This window comes from Pollachius pollachius (assembly GCF_949987615.1).
Source record: "Pollachius pollachius genome assembly, chromosome: 12".
NCBI lineage: Eukaryota > Metazoa > Chordata > Actinopteri > Gadiformes > Gadidae > Pollachius > Pollachius pollachius.
Window position 1 is genome coordinate 22,530,384 of NC_136945.1, and position 13,040 is coordinate 22,543,423.

Sequence of the window (13,040 nt, forward strand, 5' to 3'; positions counted from 1 at the left end):
CAGCCTGGCTTGGTTTCAAATGGCATCCATTTCCTTAGATTTAAAATCAGTATTATTAACGGTCTACCGTTTGAGCCACACCTTGTCCACTCCCTTTATGCTCCAGTAATAACAGACCAACCAAACAAGTTCCTTTCAGATAATTTATTTTGTACAGTAAAACTGAGGTTAAGAGAGGCTGCAATATTTCCCACCGTGACTCCTCTTCGTCAAGTGAACAAGAAAACAATAGATTTGACGCACTCAGAATGTGGACAACGGATGGATGGCCCTCGCTGGGTGTCGTATATCTTATGAAGACGGACCAACTCCTCCTTAACTCCTATGATGGCGTGATTTGAGACAATGATCGCACAAAACCGTCAAGACAAGGGCGCGTTCAGGAACGCCGCGACTCTTCCAGAAAACCTTGAAGTGTCCCACACTAACAGGAAGCGGTCGCCCCCGCCCCCCGCCCAGACACTGACAGACGGCCGCAGCGTGGCGACCTGTGTCCGTGGGAAACTTGTAGTGAGAAGCGTTGCGGAGTTGCTGAACGCAGCCCCCTGGCGGGCGCTCCTCTCCTTTACTTGTTGGGCGGCCGGTACGCGATCTTCCTGCTCTTCATCACAGACCACCTGTGTCTCTTCAGGTAGTACAGCAGAGGGATGAGGATGGCTGAGCCCATCAGCAGCTGAGAGACGAGAGAGACAGGGAGAGAGACGGGTGGGAGACGAGAGAGAGACAGGGAGAGAGATAGAAAGAGGATCAGAAGGGAGACGGGAAAACGAGAGAGAGACAGGTGGGAGACGAGATAGAAAGAGGACCAGAAGGGAGACGGGAAAACGAGAGAGAGACGGGAGAGAGAGACAGGTGGGAGACGAGAGAGAGACACAGGGAGAGATAGAAAGGGGACCAGAAGAAACAAGAGAGGGAAGGAGGGAGACAGGGAAGTGAGGGTTAAAAATTGTGTATCAACAATATATTCAAAATAGTGTGTTTGTGACTTGTACCACAACGTGTGTGTGTACATGTGTGCGTACCTTGAGGCCCATGCGCTTGCGTTGGTCGTGCTCTGGCTCCGCGGCCCACCTCAGGAAGGTACACACGTCCTTCGCCACCTGGCTCATGGTGGCGGGCGTTCCTATGGCAACACACGCGACAACAATCAGCATGGTAGCCAGTAGAAACCACACCCGGAACAACCTGAATTGGCTGAATTGCCAATTCAGGTTTTTTTGCCCGAAAAAAGCAACTGAATTGCAGTTCATCCTTGATAAAGCGAGGACTTTGTCTCGATGTTGGGTGCAATACAAGGAAGAAACCTAAGTGTGTAAAGATGTACACATCACTGCTCCCCAGAACACTGACTCACCGTCCTCGAACTCCAGCACCTCGTTGTAGATGGGCGGGGCCATGCCGATGGCCTGGCCGGGGAAGTAGGGGTTGTAGTAGAGCCCCTCCTTCATCTGAACCCCACCGGGGGGCTCGCAGTAGCCCGTCAGCAGGCTGAACACGTAGTCCTCACCCCCATGCCTGGAGAGGGAGGGAGGGAGAGGGAGGGAGGGAGGGAGGGAGGGAGAAGGGGGAGAGAGAGAGAAGGGGGGAGAGAGGAAGGGGGGAGAGAGGGAGGGAGAAGGGGAGAGGGAGGGAGAGAGGGAGAGAGAGAGAAGGGGGAAGAGAGAGAGAGAAAAGGGGGGAGAGCGGGAGAGAGGCAGACGGGGGGAAAGGCAGGGAGGGTTTGGAGGGGATTGATGAGGGGAGGATGAAAGGGCTCAGTAAGATGCATTAGTTCATGGACGGGTTGAGGTAAAGCCCTCCGGGGTGCAATGTTCTTATCAATACGATTACAGATGTTGGTCCAGATGTGCAACTCCAACGCCAACCCTGGCCGGTTCTGTGTTGCATGCATCACCAGGGTCACCAGGTGTGTTTGATTACCTCTAATGGTTTGTGTCTCACCGTGTGTGTCTGTCTGTCTGTCTCTCCGTGTATGTGATGTGTGGCATGTGCGCGTCTCACGAGATGGTGTGTGAGTGCACCTTTCTCCAGGTGCGTACGTCCCACCAGGTTTGCCTGTACGGGTGCATTCCTCCAGGTGTGAGTGTGTGTACGGGTGCATTCCTCCAGGTGTGAGTGTGTGCGTGCGGGTCAGGTGTGAGCGCTACCTGGCGTTGACGATGTAGCTGAGGTCGGGCGGCAGGGCCCCGTTGTTGGCGGCGCGAGCGGCCTCCGGGTTGGAGTAGGGCTTGGGGAAGTAGTCGGACAGCTTCCCTGGACGGGTGAACATCTCTCCGCTCTCATCTGGACCATCCACCACCTCGCACTGGGCAGACAATGGGTTACCTCACTGCTACCTAGACACTGTCTCACTGCTACCTACAGCTTTATCTAGACACTGTCTCACTGCTACCTAGACACTGTCTCACTGCTACCTAGACACTGTCTCACTGCTACCTAGACACTGTCTCACTGCTACTTAGACACTGTCTCACTGCTACCTACAGCTTTATCTAGACACTGTCTCACTGCTATCTACAGCTTTATCTAGACACTGTCTCACTGCTACCTAGACACTGTCTCACTGCTACCTACAGCTTTATCTAGACACTGTCTCACTGCTACCTAGACACTGTCTCACTGCTACCTAGACACTCTCACTGCTACCTAGACACTGTCTCACTGCTACCTACAGCTTTATCTACACACTGTCTCACTGCTATCTACAGCTTTATCTAGACACTGTCTCACTGCTACCTAGACACTGTCTCACTGCTACCTAGACACTCTCACTGCTACCTAGACACTGTCTCACTGCTATCTACAGCTTTATCTAGACACTGTCTCACTGCTACCTAGACACTGTCTCACTGCTACCTAGACACTGTCTCACTGCTACCTAGACACTCTCACTGCTACCTAGACACTGTCTCACTGCTACCTACAGCTTTATCTAGACACTGTCTCACTGCTACCTACAGCTTTATCTAGACACTGTCTCACTGCTATCTACAGCTTTATCTAGACACTGTCTCACTGCTACCTAGACACTGTCTCACTGCTACCTAGACACTGTCTCACTGCTACCTAGACACTCTCACTGCTACCTAGACACTGTCTCACTGCTACCTAGACACTGTCTCACTGCTACCTACAGCTTTATCTAGACACTGTCTCACTGCTATCTACAGCTTTATCTAGACACTGTCTCACTGCTACCTAGACACTGTCTCACTGCTACCTAGACACTGTCTCACTGCTATCTACAGCTTTATCTAGACACTGTCACTGCTATCTAGACACTGTCTCACTTCTATCTACAGCTTTATCTAGACACTGTCTCACTGCTATCTACAGCTTTATCTAGACACTGTCTCACTGCTACCTACAGCTTTATCTAGACACTGTCTCACTGCTATTTAGACACTGTCTCACCGCTACCTAGACACTGTCTCACTGCTATCTACAGCTTTATCTAGACACTGTCTCACTGCTATCTACAGCTTTATCTAGACACTGTCTCACTGCTATCTAGACACTGTCTCACTGCTATCTACAGCTTTATCTAGACACTGTCTCACTGCTATCTAGACACTGTCTCACTGTTATCTAGACCTTTATCTAGACTGTCTCACTGCTATCCAGCCCTTACCTAATGTTTTGGTTTGTTGTACTGTTGTGTAACTTGAACTGTTATTTTTAACACATCCTATTTAAAACATGAAAAGTGAATGCTTATTTTCAATGCCCATAGCGCTCGCTTCTATTGAATACCGAGGGAAGCAGGGACAGAGGAAAAAGACGAGAGAGAGAGAAGAAAGTGGGAGGGAGGGACATTAAGAGTATCTTAGTAAAGAGGCCAGAGCACACACCCACAGGGGTTTGAGTGAGTGTGTAAACGCACACCCGACACACACACAGAGGGTTGTGATTAAGTGTGTAAACACCCACACAGGAGTGTAATTGAGTGTGTAAACTTCCACACACACACAAGGATGTGATTGAGTCTGTCAACTAGGGCTGTCCCCTGAAAGTCGATGATTCTAATCATCAGTCGGGAAACCCGCCGTCTTCCTTTATTTTTATTTTATTTATTTATTTATTTTTGTCAGTGAGTGGTCTGCATTAATAGCTCTAATGATAATAAAGAGAAGCTTTATTTAGACACTGTCCATGTCACTGTGGCGATTGATTCATTGTAACTTTGTTTGACAGAAGCGGCTGTCTCCCCGTACATTATTGCCACATTTTCTCTAGGAGCGCAGTCAGTGTGGCGACACAGCGCTGTGTATTCTTTGGGCTCAATAAATGCAATTAGATCGTGAACACGGGGCTCATATAGTGGATTATCCACTAGCCTATACATGAGCCCCGTGTTCATTATCGGACCGCATTATGGGTGGGAGCCTAATTAAAACCCGACAGGAATAAGTTGGCTACAATTCCGACGAGTTTGATTGACAGAAAACTGTTCAGGTGAGAACGTAATGAGCGCAACGCGCAAGCATATCTAAAAGGCCTATAGCCTACCAAAACAGAGTGTTAATGGAAAGAATAGTCTAATCTCTGGACTGAAAGGGCAGATCTGATTAGACTCAGAAAATTCAGAGTCGGGGACAGCCCTACAGTCAACACACACGGGGGGGGGAACTGACCTCCTCAGCGATGACCTTGACCTCGGCCTCTGTGTGGGAGACGTCCACCAGGTTCCTGAAGGCCAGGTACTCCATGCTGTGGCAGGCCGAGCACACCTGCTTGTACACCTGGTACCCTCGCCGTACGCTGCGGAGAGAGAGAAGGGATGAATATCAAACCCCAGCGAGAGCACCCTCTCTGGTCAAACTGGGTGGTGCAACCACACATCACTATCATGCAGACACCCCTGGCTGAAGGATGACTACAGGGAGACCGTGCCCAGTGGGGATCGAACCCAGAACCTTTTGCTTGGGACTGATCGTACATGTGATTGGCAGCAGCCAATCAGGGCAGCTCCGGTGGTACCTGGCGTGGTCGAGGGAGGAGAGGGGGCCGCCGTGGGTCCAGGGGTAGTTAGGGGGGTGGAGCTCCAGGTCCGACGCCTTCACCGATTGGTGCAGCATCATGGCTAGCCCCGCCCCTCCTGCCGTTACCACACCCAGCGTCGTCAGGGCAACCTTCTTGCTCTTCGGTAGGCTGGTGAAGGACATGTTGGCCTATAAGGTAAAAGGAGAGGCTCGTTAAGGCTCAGCTAACGCAGACATCCCAGGTTGCGGTAGGAGGGAACGGTCTGTGGGGCCGCGGGAACTTTTGTATCTAAATGTTGACAGGATCACCTGGAGTCTTATTTCATCTCCCCATAAAAACAATCGCGCCGATCCCACAATACATCCGAGTCATGCTTATCAAACTTGTCATTTATTGGGTCTTCTTCAGCAATCAAGATATCGAAAACAACGGCAAGGAACTTCTGTCATGATGCGTGCGGTTCTACTACGCACATCGTACGCATTAAGCAGACGCTTTTATCCAAAGCGACCGCCAACTATTCGTGAACACATTCGCACACTGACGGCGGTGTCAACCAGGCATACCACACAGGGCGACAGCCAGCTCCCCGGGACCACTTAGGGTTGAGGTGTCGTCTTCTACAACACCTCGAATGTCTGCCTGTCTGTCTTCTCTCTGAGTTAATCAAAGTGCACAAACCGCCCTGTCTGTCTCTTTGCAGGCCAGTATGATTTTAAAAGGGAATAGTTGGAAGACCATTTGACAAAGAGTTAAATAACTTCGCTGTAGTGCAAACCAATAGACCACATCCACTGTAACACACAGTAATACCATTAAAAAAAAAACAAGCCCTATAAAACGGCGCTTCAGAGCCTCCTCCACACACACAGTTAAACAGAACAGTAAAATAAGCACAGGGCTGCCACATAGGTCATACAATGTTCCTCAGACCTGCTTCCAGATAGCAATAGAGCAAGTCTGTTGACGTCATTAACAGTCAACCAGTAGTGAGGTCACAAGCAGTATATAGTTGTCCATTATAAAACATGAAGAGGGGTTCGGGTTTATATATCTCCATCAACATATCTATCAACTTATAAAAGGTCAATGTCGACCTCTACACAATCGTGTGTTTATGTCATGTGCCTGCAAGCCGGGGTCAAACGGGGCCATCTACAGGTCACCGCATACACACAACGACATGTGTGACATTGGCAGTCCCGTTTGTGAGGACGTGTCGATTTTAAACGCATAGCCGCAGAATAAAGCAGCACAACTTCGCCTGGTTCTGCAAGGAGGCAGACAGACCTTGAGATGCTAACATGCTAGCCGGTCAACCTGCTGCAATGTCAGCGTGTCCAACCGAGCCGTAACCCCGGCGGTCAACCCGTCTCAGCCGCCCACGGGATGAGTCACCCATCTACCGACGCGCAGACGTCCCCGCCGGGGGAAGCCACGGGGGATGTGTCCGGTCCGGATGCCCCGGTTAGCTCCGGGGCTAGCATAGCGCTAAGCTAAGTCCTAGCCGGGTTACGAAAGGCAGGTTGACCGCGTCATTGAGTAACAGAACCTCACATCAGAACCACATCTATCCCCTCAATCTGCTCGCTGAGGAACCCCGGGAGCCTTCGGAGGCTAGTATTAGTCTGCTCAAGGAGAAAACATCTGGATAGTGAGTAGGAAGTGGAGTATATGTGGCCGCACGAGTGACCTTGTGTAACCCATTCACAATAACCCGGGCTAGGCGGCTAGCACAGTAGCAGGACGTTCACCCGGATACCAGCCCCGACTTTCTATAGTTATGATCGTATGGTCGGAACAAGTCATCACGGATGCCTTTCACCTACCTTGGGGGTTCGGATCGCCTTGGGAGTGCCGAGCAGAGCTCTCCCACTCCCCGCTAGCACGACTGCTCTGAGCGCCGCCATGTTCTCTCTGTGACTGTGGAGGCGCAACTAGAACTGACTGAGGCGGAGGGTTGACGTAACAGCGCTCTACGTCGCCCCCTAGCGCCGCCCCACAGCATCTCCCCCGATTAAGTAACACGGGATACATAACAGGATATATAATATATAAAAAAATATATAAAATATATGATAAATATAATATATATAGTAATAATAATAATAATAATGATAATAATAATAATAATAATAATAATAATAATATATACAATAGGGAAATTATTAAATGTACTCTGCTCAAACATGTATACAGTCATCGGATAGTCATGGGCAGTTATACAGTACCAAAAATGCAAAAAAATAAAATACAACATGTGACACAGACGTGCGTAAAGACACGTTCGAAAACACACGCACACGCACGCACGCACGCACGCACACACAGGCCTATTCATCGTCTCTTCGTGCAATGTCACCAATGTCATGTCTTGCAAGTTACGTCTGCAGCTTCTCGTCTCTATGTCTGCCTCTCTCTCCCTCGGACTCCTTCACACACGTATACACACACACACGCACACACACACGCACACATACACACACGCACGCACGCTTACATTCTCAAGTGCTGAATGGCACCACAGTTGACAGCAAGGGAACAATGTAAAACAGTAAAAAACTGTTTTGGAAAAAAACAACTTTTACAGTTAATTTAAAGCAGTGACAATACGAACTTGAACATTAACTTTAATTAATGTTTGCTTTAAACATTCAAATAATTTTCGCATGCTGCAAAAATGTACATTATGAAACTTGCAAATGCATGCACTATATAAGTTTTCACTAGATGGCAGTCTAACCGCAAATTACTAAACGACAATCGCTACAAACCAAAATACTTACCATTTCATTGAATTAACTATCGTTAAAAAACAATGCATATTATTATCTTATAATCATGAATAGAATGATGATTATTATATCATTAACCAATAACTATACAAGATGATCGAACCTTTAAAATCAGGTTTCAGATCTGAAACAAACCTGAGCTTTGAAGAACATCATTATTAGACAATGCTACAAGAATATTGCATGCTCCATGAATGCATTTGAGCGACTATGTGTTTGATTTTTACATCTTTAAATCAATTAGAATTGCAAATATATGAACAGGTTGTAATTTGACTTAAAATTGGAGACCTTCCCAGACTCTTTGTTTCGTAGAATAGCCAGTGGGCGGATTGCTGTTATATTTTAACCGGGACGGATTTGACGGGAAAAGGGAGAAAGTGATTTCTTACAGCAGATAATTGCAAAGAAGTCTGTTCTTTCACTCCAAAAATGCAAGATCTATCGATGGATTTCTTTGCATAAAAGCAGAAAAAAGTCAGATTTTGTTTGTTAATCTAGCCTATTCAATAGCAGAGGTCAAACAAGCGCTTTTTTTATACGAGAAAAAAATTGAAATCCCTTGAAAGAGGAGGCTTGTCACATGAAATTCATGAAATTACTTGTGGGGAATCCTGAAAGGGCTCCTATTTGCTTTGTTAAATGAGTGCATCAAAAACGAAGACGTCACTGTTAAATGTGTAATGTTCCTAATTCGCAAGCCTGACCAAAACTCACATCTTATAGCCAACTGGTCCTATCAATCTATATAGAATACCATAGATTTCCCGTTCAGAAATAATATATTTTGTAAAGAATAAAACTATTATACAATATTAGACCAATCTTGATCTATTTCTAGATCTTCTGGATTATGCTGATATAATAGAAGACAATGGTTTCCTTATCTTCTTGGATTTCTATAAGGCATTTACATGATTGAACACCTATTTTTTACCATAAACCCTTAGTCTGTTCGGTTTTTTGGTAAACAATTGATTGATGTTATTCAATTGCTTTAGAGACATGAGCACTTGTGTGGCTTTGAATTCAGAACCTTCTTTTAGAGATTTAGAATCGATAGAGTGCTCTGGCAGGGATGTCTGAAGAATCCTTCTCTCTGTTGGCCAATTATTATCATTAATCATAGAGAAGCATTTGGATCTAAAGGGATATATATTTTTATAACTATATACTTTATACCTTTATTTGAAAAACAAAGATACAGAACGCCAAATAAATCTATCCTTTCAAATAAAAATGCAGAAGAAGTTGAAGTTTAACATTACAATAATATTGTCGGTACCTTCAGAGTTAACTGGCGCGGAAAACGCTTGAGGGATGGGAACTCAACGTGGAATTGTATTCCAACGTGCATCATCAAAAAACAATCTGCGCCTATATGTATTTTATCCTGTTATCTTTTGCCATCGAAGCGACCAATTAAACGGCTCAAACTCCAACAGCAAACTCTCAATACTTGGAATCTGGGTTACTCCCACACTCACAGAGAAACGTTACTCAGGAATAATGGGGAAATTACAACAATAAGCTAGTGTCTTTTTTTTTTTGCATCTCAAGGGTTGATCATATTATGCACTTCTTTGATATTTCTGGCAGAATTTTATACTATGAAAAATTCATAAACGTACACAGCTTACTTCCCCATCCCTTACCAAATGGATTATTACGATAATAAAATGCCATAGAAGTCTTGGAACGCACCCTACTAGGGTGCGTTCCAAGACTTCTATGGCATTTTATTATCGGTAATAATGTGACCCTACCATGTACCTAAAGGATCCTTGAATAGAAGTGATCATTTTGTGGAACTGAATTGAACAACGTTTGATCATATTTGTGACGTTTGACGGGAACCTCATCGTATTTTCTTCATTTATCTCCCACGCGTCGTCTTGATTTGACACCCCGTGAGCGATCGGCTCTGCCGGGAGGTCGAGACCCCGAGGAGCAGCAATATTTAAAGGCTCCGTCGAGGCTCGCCCGTCAGTGAATAAGCGATGAAGTGAACTCTGCTGTGATGTCACTTCAGATGCGTGCCTGCGGTTTGACGCCGGTGGCGGGGGTGGGGGGCAGGGTATAAAGTATTCATGAACCGCCACGTCCGCCGCCGTCACCGGCTGCCACGAGGGGCGGGAGAGACGGCCCCCCTGCTGGCTCTCAGTGGTCTTTTGTGATTCAGCCGGCGGAGCGCTTCAACCGCCCCGCAGACTTCTTTTAATGGCTCGCTGTATACAACTACTATAATAGCACTATACACTGTCATGTATACATCTATATGTATTTCTATATGTATATATAGTCATCTATGTGTGTGTGCGTGTGTGTGTGTGTGTGTGTGTGTGTGTGTGTGTGTGTGTGCTTGTGAGAGAGAGAGAGAGAGGGAGAGAGGGAGAGAGGGAGAGAGGGAGAGAGGGAGAGAGAAAGAGAGAGAGAGGGTGAGAGAGGGAGAGAGAAAGAGAGAGAGAGAGGGTGAGAGGGAGAGAGAGAGAGCGAGGTCGAGAGAGAGGGAGAGAGAGAGAGTGTGTGTTGAGAGACTGCACACGGCAGCACTTTGCCACATCAGAGCTCTGCACTGCGGGGCGTGATCGATGTGGATGTAATACTACGGGTGAACTTTCCCCCGAGCGTCAAGGAATCCATCACACCTGGCAACCGCACGCGACCTCTGGGAAAAAGTGCACATGGTGGTGTTTAAACCGAGGTCTCCGGCACGTTTAGCTCACTGCCCGGCGTTTCCTTCCGTTACAGCAGCCGTACCAATGTACCACGGCGGAGGCAGTAGCATGCGGTTTGACCTTCTCCCACTCCTGTCGTGTTGCGGTGGGAACTACGTGTCTGTGCTGCGCATCCGCGAATCAAACCGCTGCGTGCATGATCCGTTTGGTTGACAGTCCAGTGTGTATAATTTAAGCCGCAAATAGCGGTGAGGTTGCAGTTCGCAACTAACTGAATCTCCCTCCCCCCCACCCATCCCTTCCTAACGAATAGGGTACTGGCCTGTGTTGTGTACGGGGCCTGTAGGTCGCCACCTGCTTCGAGGATGATGGCCTGGTGACCGTGGCGCGGAGCGGCCAGGTGTCAGGTGAAGGCCAACGGAGGGCTGGTCTTCATGAGGCTCTGTGCAGCCCGCCCACGAGAGGGTGGAGCTTCCCCGACAATCATCGTCACGCCGCTACACGACCGCCAGTAATGAGCAAAGTATCACAAACGGGTGGTCGCCGTGGAGATAACACGTCCCATCAGAAACATGGCGCCCCAAGATGGCAGCCCCTATGGAAGAGCGTCCGCTCCCTGTGAAGATCATGCACTATTCAAATCATGCTTATGAATATTATATTCCATTTCTGCCAGGTCCGCTCCACCCGATGCACCTGAACGTTCCCACGCGCCGCACGTTTGAGTCCAACACGTCGGCGCTCCTGTTTTATTCATGTGCCACCTGGGCGGCTCGGTGTTATGCGTTCGAGTGTTTAAGCTTTGATGGACCGTCCGTGTGCATCCTTGTTGACAGCGCCTTCCCCCCGTCGTACGGAGGTGTCCCTGGAAGAGGACGGGGGTGGGGGTCAGTCGGCGCCTCTCTGGTCCTCTCTGGTGTACGCCTGCAGCAGTAGCAGCAGGCCGACGCTTCAGGCAGGATGAAACTTCTGCGTCGAACAAAAGCCAACGTTTCAGTGACACCCGGTGATCTCGGCGGCCAAGGCCAGGCTCGGCGTGCGGCCCGCTGCAGGTGGTGGGAGACGAGGAGGTGGATGTCACCCCCTACGATGACGGCCTCGGGGTTTTAAAGGGGACGACGCACGGCGCACTCCACCGAGGCGGGATGGACGGGTGCATCGCCAGGAGGAGCGGAGCGCAGAGAGGCCAGGCAGAAGGGGTTCGATAGTGGCCGTGACGAACTGCGTAACACAACTCAGCACCGTCAGGGCAAAGTATGAATCAATTGTTATCCACGATATGAAGACGCCCTCTGTGTCTATGGATCTGTTCTGCTGAATCGGCCGTCCACATTACTGCAACCATAGGCTTTCACAAGAGAGCTTTGTTTTAATGCTTTTTCTACACTTTTGAAATGTAATCATTTTGTATTGTTAAGTCAACATTTCATCCTGGGTGTAACATATACCAGTTTCTTACATGGATCTGAGCATTATATGTATCGGTCCCAGATGAGAAAATTGAGTTATTTAAATATAAAGTGATACACAAATCTGTACAAATGTGTGTGGTAGAAATGAAATGTAACTGCGGAATGTGGATCATTAAAATAGAGGTTAGCATTAATATATTCCTCCTCTCCTTACTGTGTTAAGACGATAAACTCAAAGGTCAAAGCTCTCCCCCCACGCCCCTATATGGCCGGTGCGCGTCAGCCCGGCTTTACGTGTCGACGTATTAAGAACTCATCACTGCTCGTGAGCCTCGTTGTGACCGATGGCTTCCGGAGCGGAAGAGGCCGCGCTTTGAGCCACCGTCGCAAGTGGACCGATCTGACAGGTGGGATCTCAGGTGGTCTTCAAAGTAGACGTTAGGCACACACACTGTGTCATTATCCCAGTGTAAACTGACATATAGATGATAGGATGTGTGTGGGCACGTGCACTGGGAAGATCTCCTCGGTGCACTGGACTGTTAGGAAGTTTATAATTGCTCGACTTGACTCGGATGGATGTGGGTGAATCAGTGAGTTAGAGGGAAACTGTGTGTGTGTGTGCGTGCGTGCGAGCGTGCGTGCGTGCGTGCGTGCGTGTGTGTGTGTGTGTGTGTGTGTGTGTGTGTGTGTGTGTGTGTGTGTGTTCTGTCACACTGAGTGGCATGTTGACAGGTGGTTGTTTCTGACTCAGACACCTCCCCATGACATGTGATGCATTAATTACCCAGAGAGAGATGAACCACATGGCTAATGAGAGAGAGAGAGAGAGAGAGAGAGAGAGAGAGAGAGAGGGAGAGAAAGAGAGAGAGAGAGAGGGAGAGAGAGAGAGAGAGGGAGAGAGAGAGAGAGAGAGAGAGAGAGAGGCTAGTATACTTAGCATCCTAGCTCCTCTGTAGTCCACTTACTCTGCTAAACAGAAACTCCGTAATTATCGTCTTTTAATCTATCCATGCCTCCAACCACGCATCCTTCTATCAATCTATCCATCTATCTGTCACTCTATCTATCAATCTATAAATGTATCGCTCAATCTATCAATCTATCAGTTGATCTATCTATCTATCTATCTATCTTATGAATATGTAGAGGCTTTTAAGTCACCATCCTAC

General features: G+C 47.9%; 1 protein-coding gene across 1 annotated transcript; it reads right to left on the reverse strand.

The window, feature by feature from the left end:
• Positions 1-138: 138 nt before the first annotated feature.
• Positions 139-6,913, reverse strand: cyc1 (cytochrome c-1). The gene is made up of 7 exons (XM_079747974.1): positions 6,813-6,913; positions 4,981-5,171; positions 4,635-4,761; positions 2,148-2,305; positions 1,355-1,515; positions 1,023-1,123; positions 139-673 (listed from the first exon to the last, which is right to left on the reverse strand). The coding sequence occupies exons 1-7, from the start codon at positions 6,891-6,893 to the stop codon at positions 566-568; spliced, it is 927 nt and encodes a 308-aa protein (XP_079604100.1). The 5' UTR covers positions 6,894-6,913; the 3' UTR covers positions 139-565.
• Between the last annotated feature and the right edge of the window lie 6,127 nt (positions 6,914-13,040).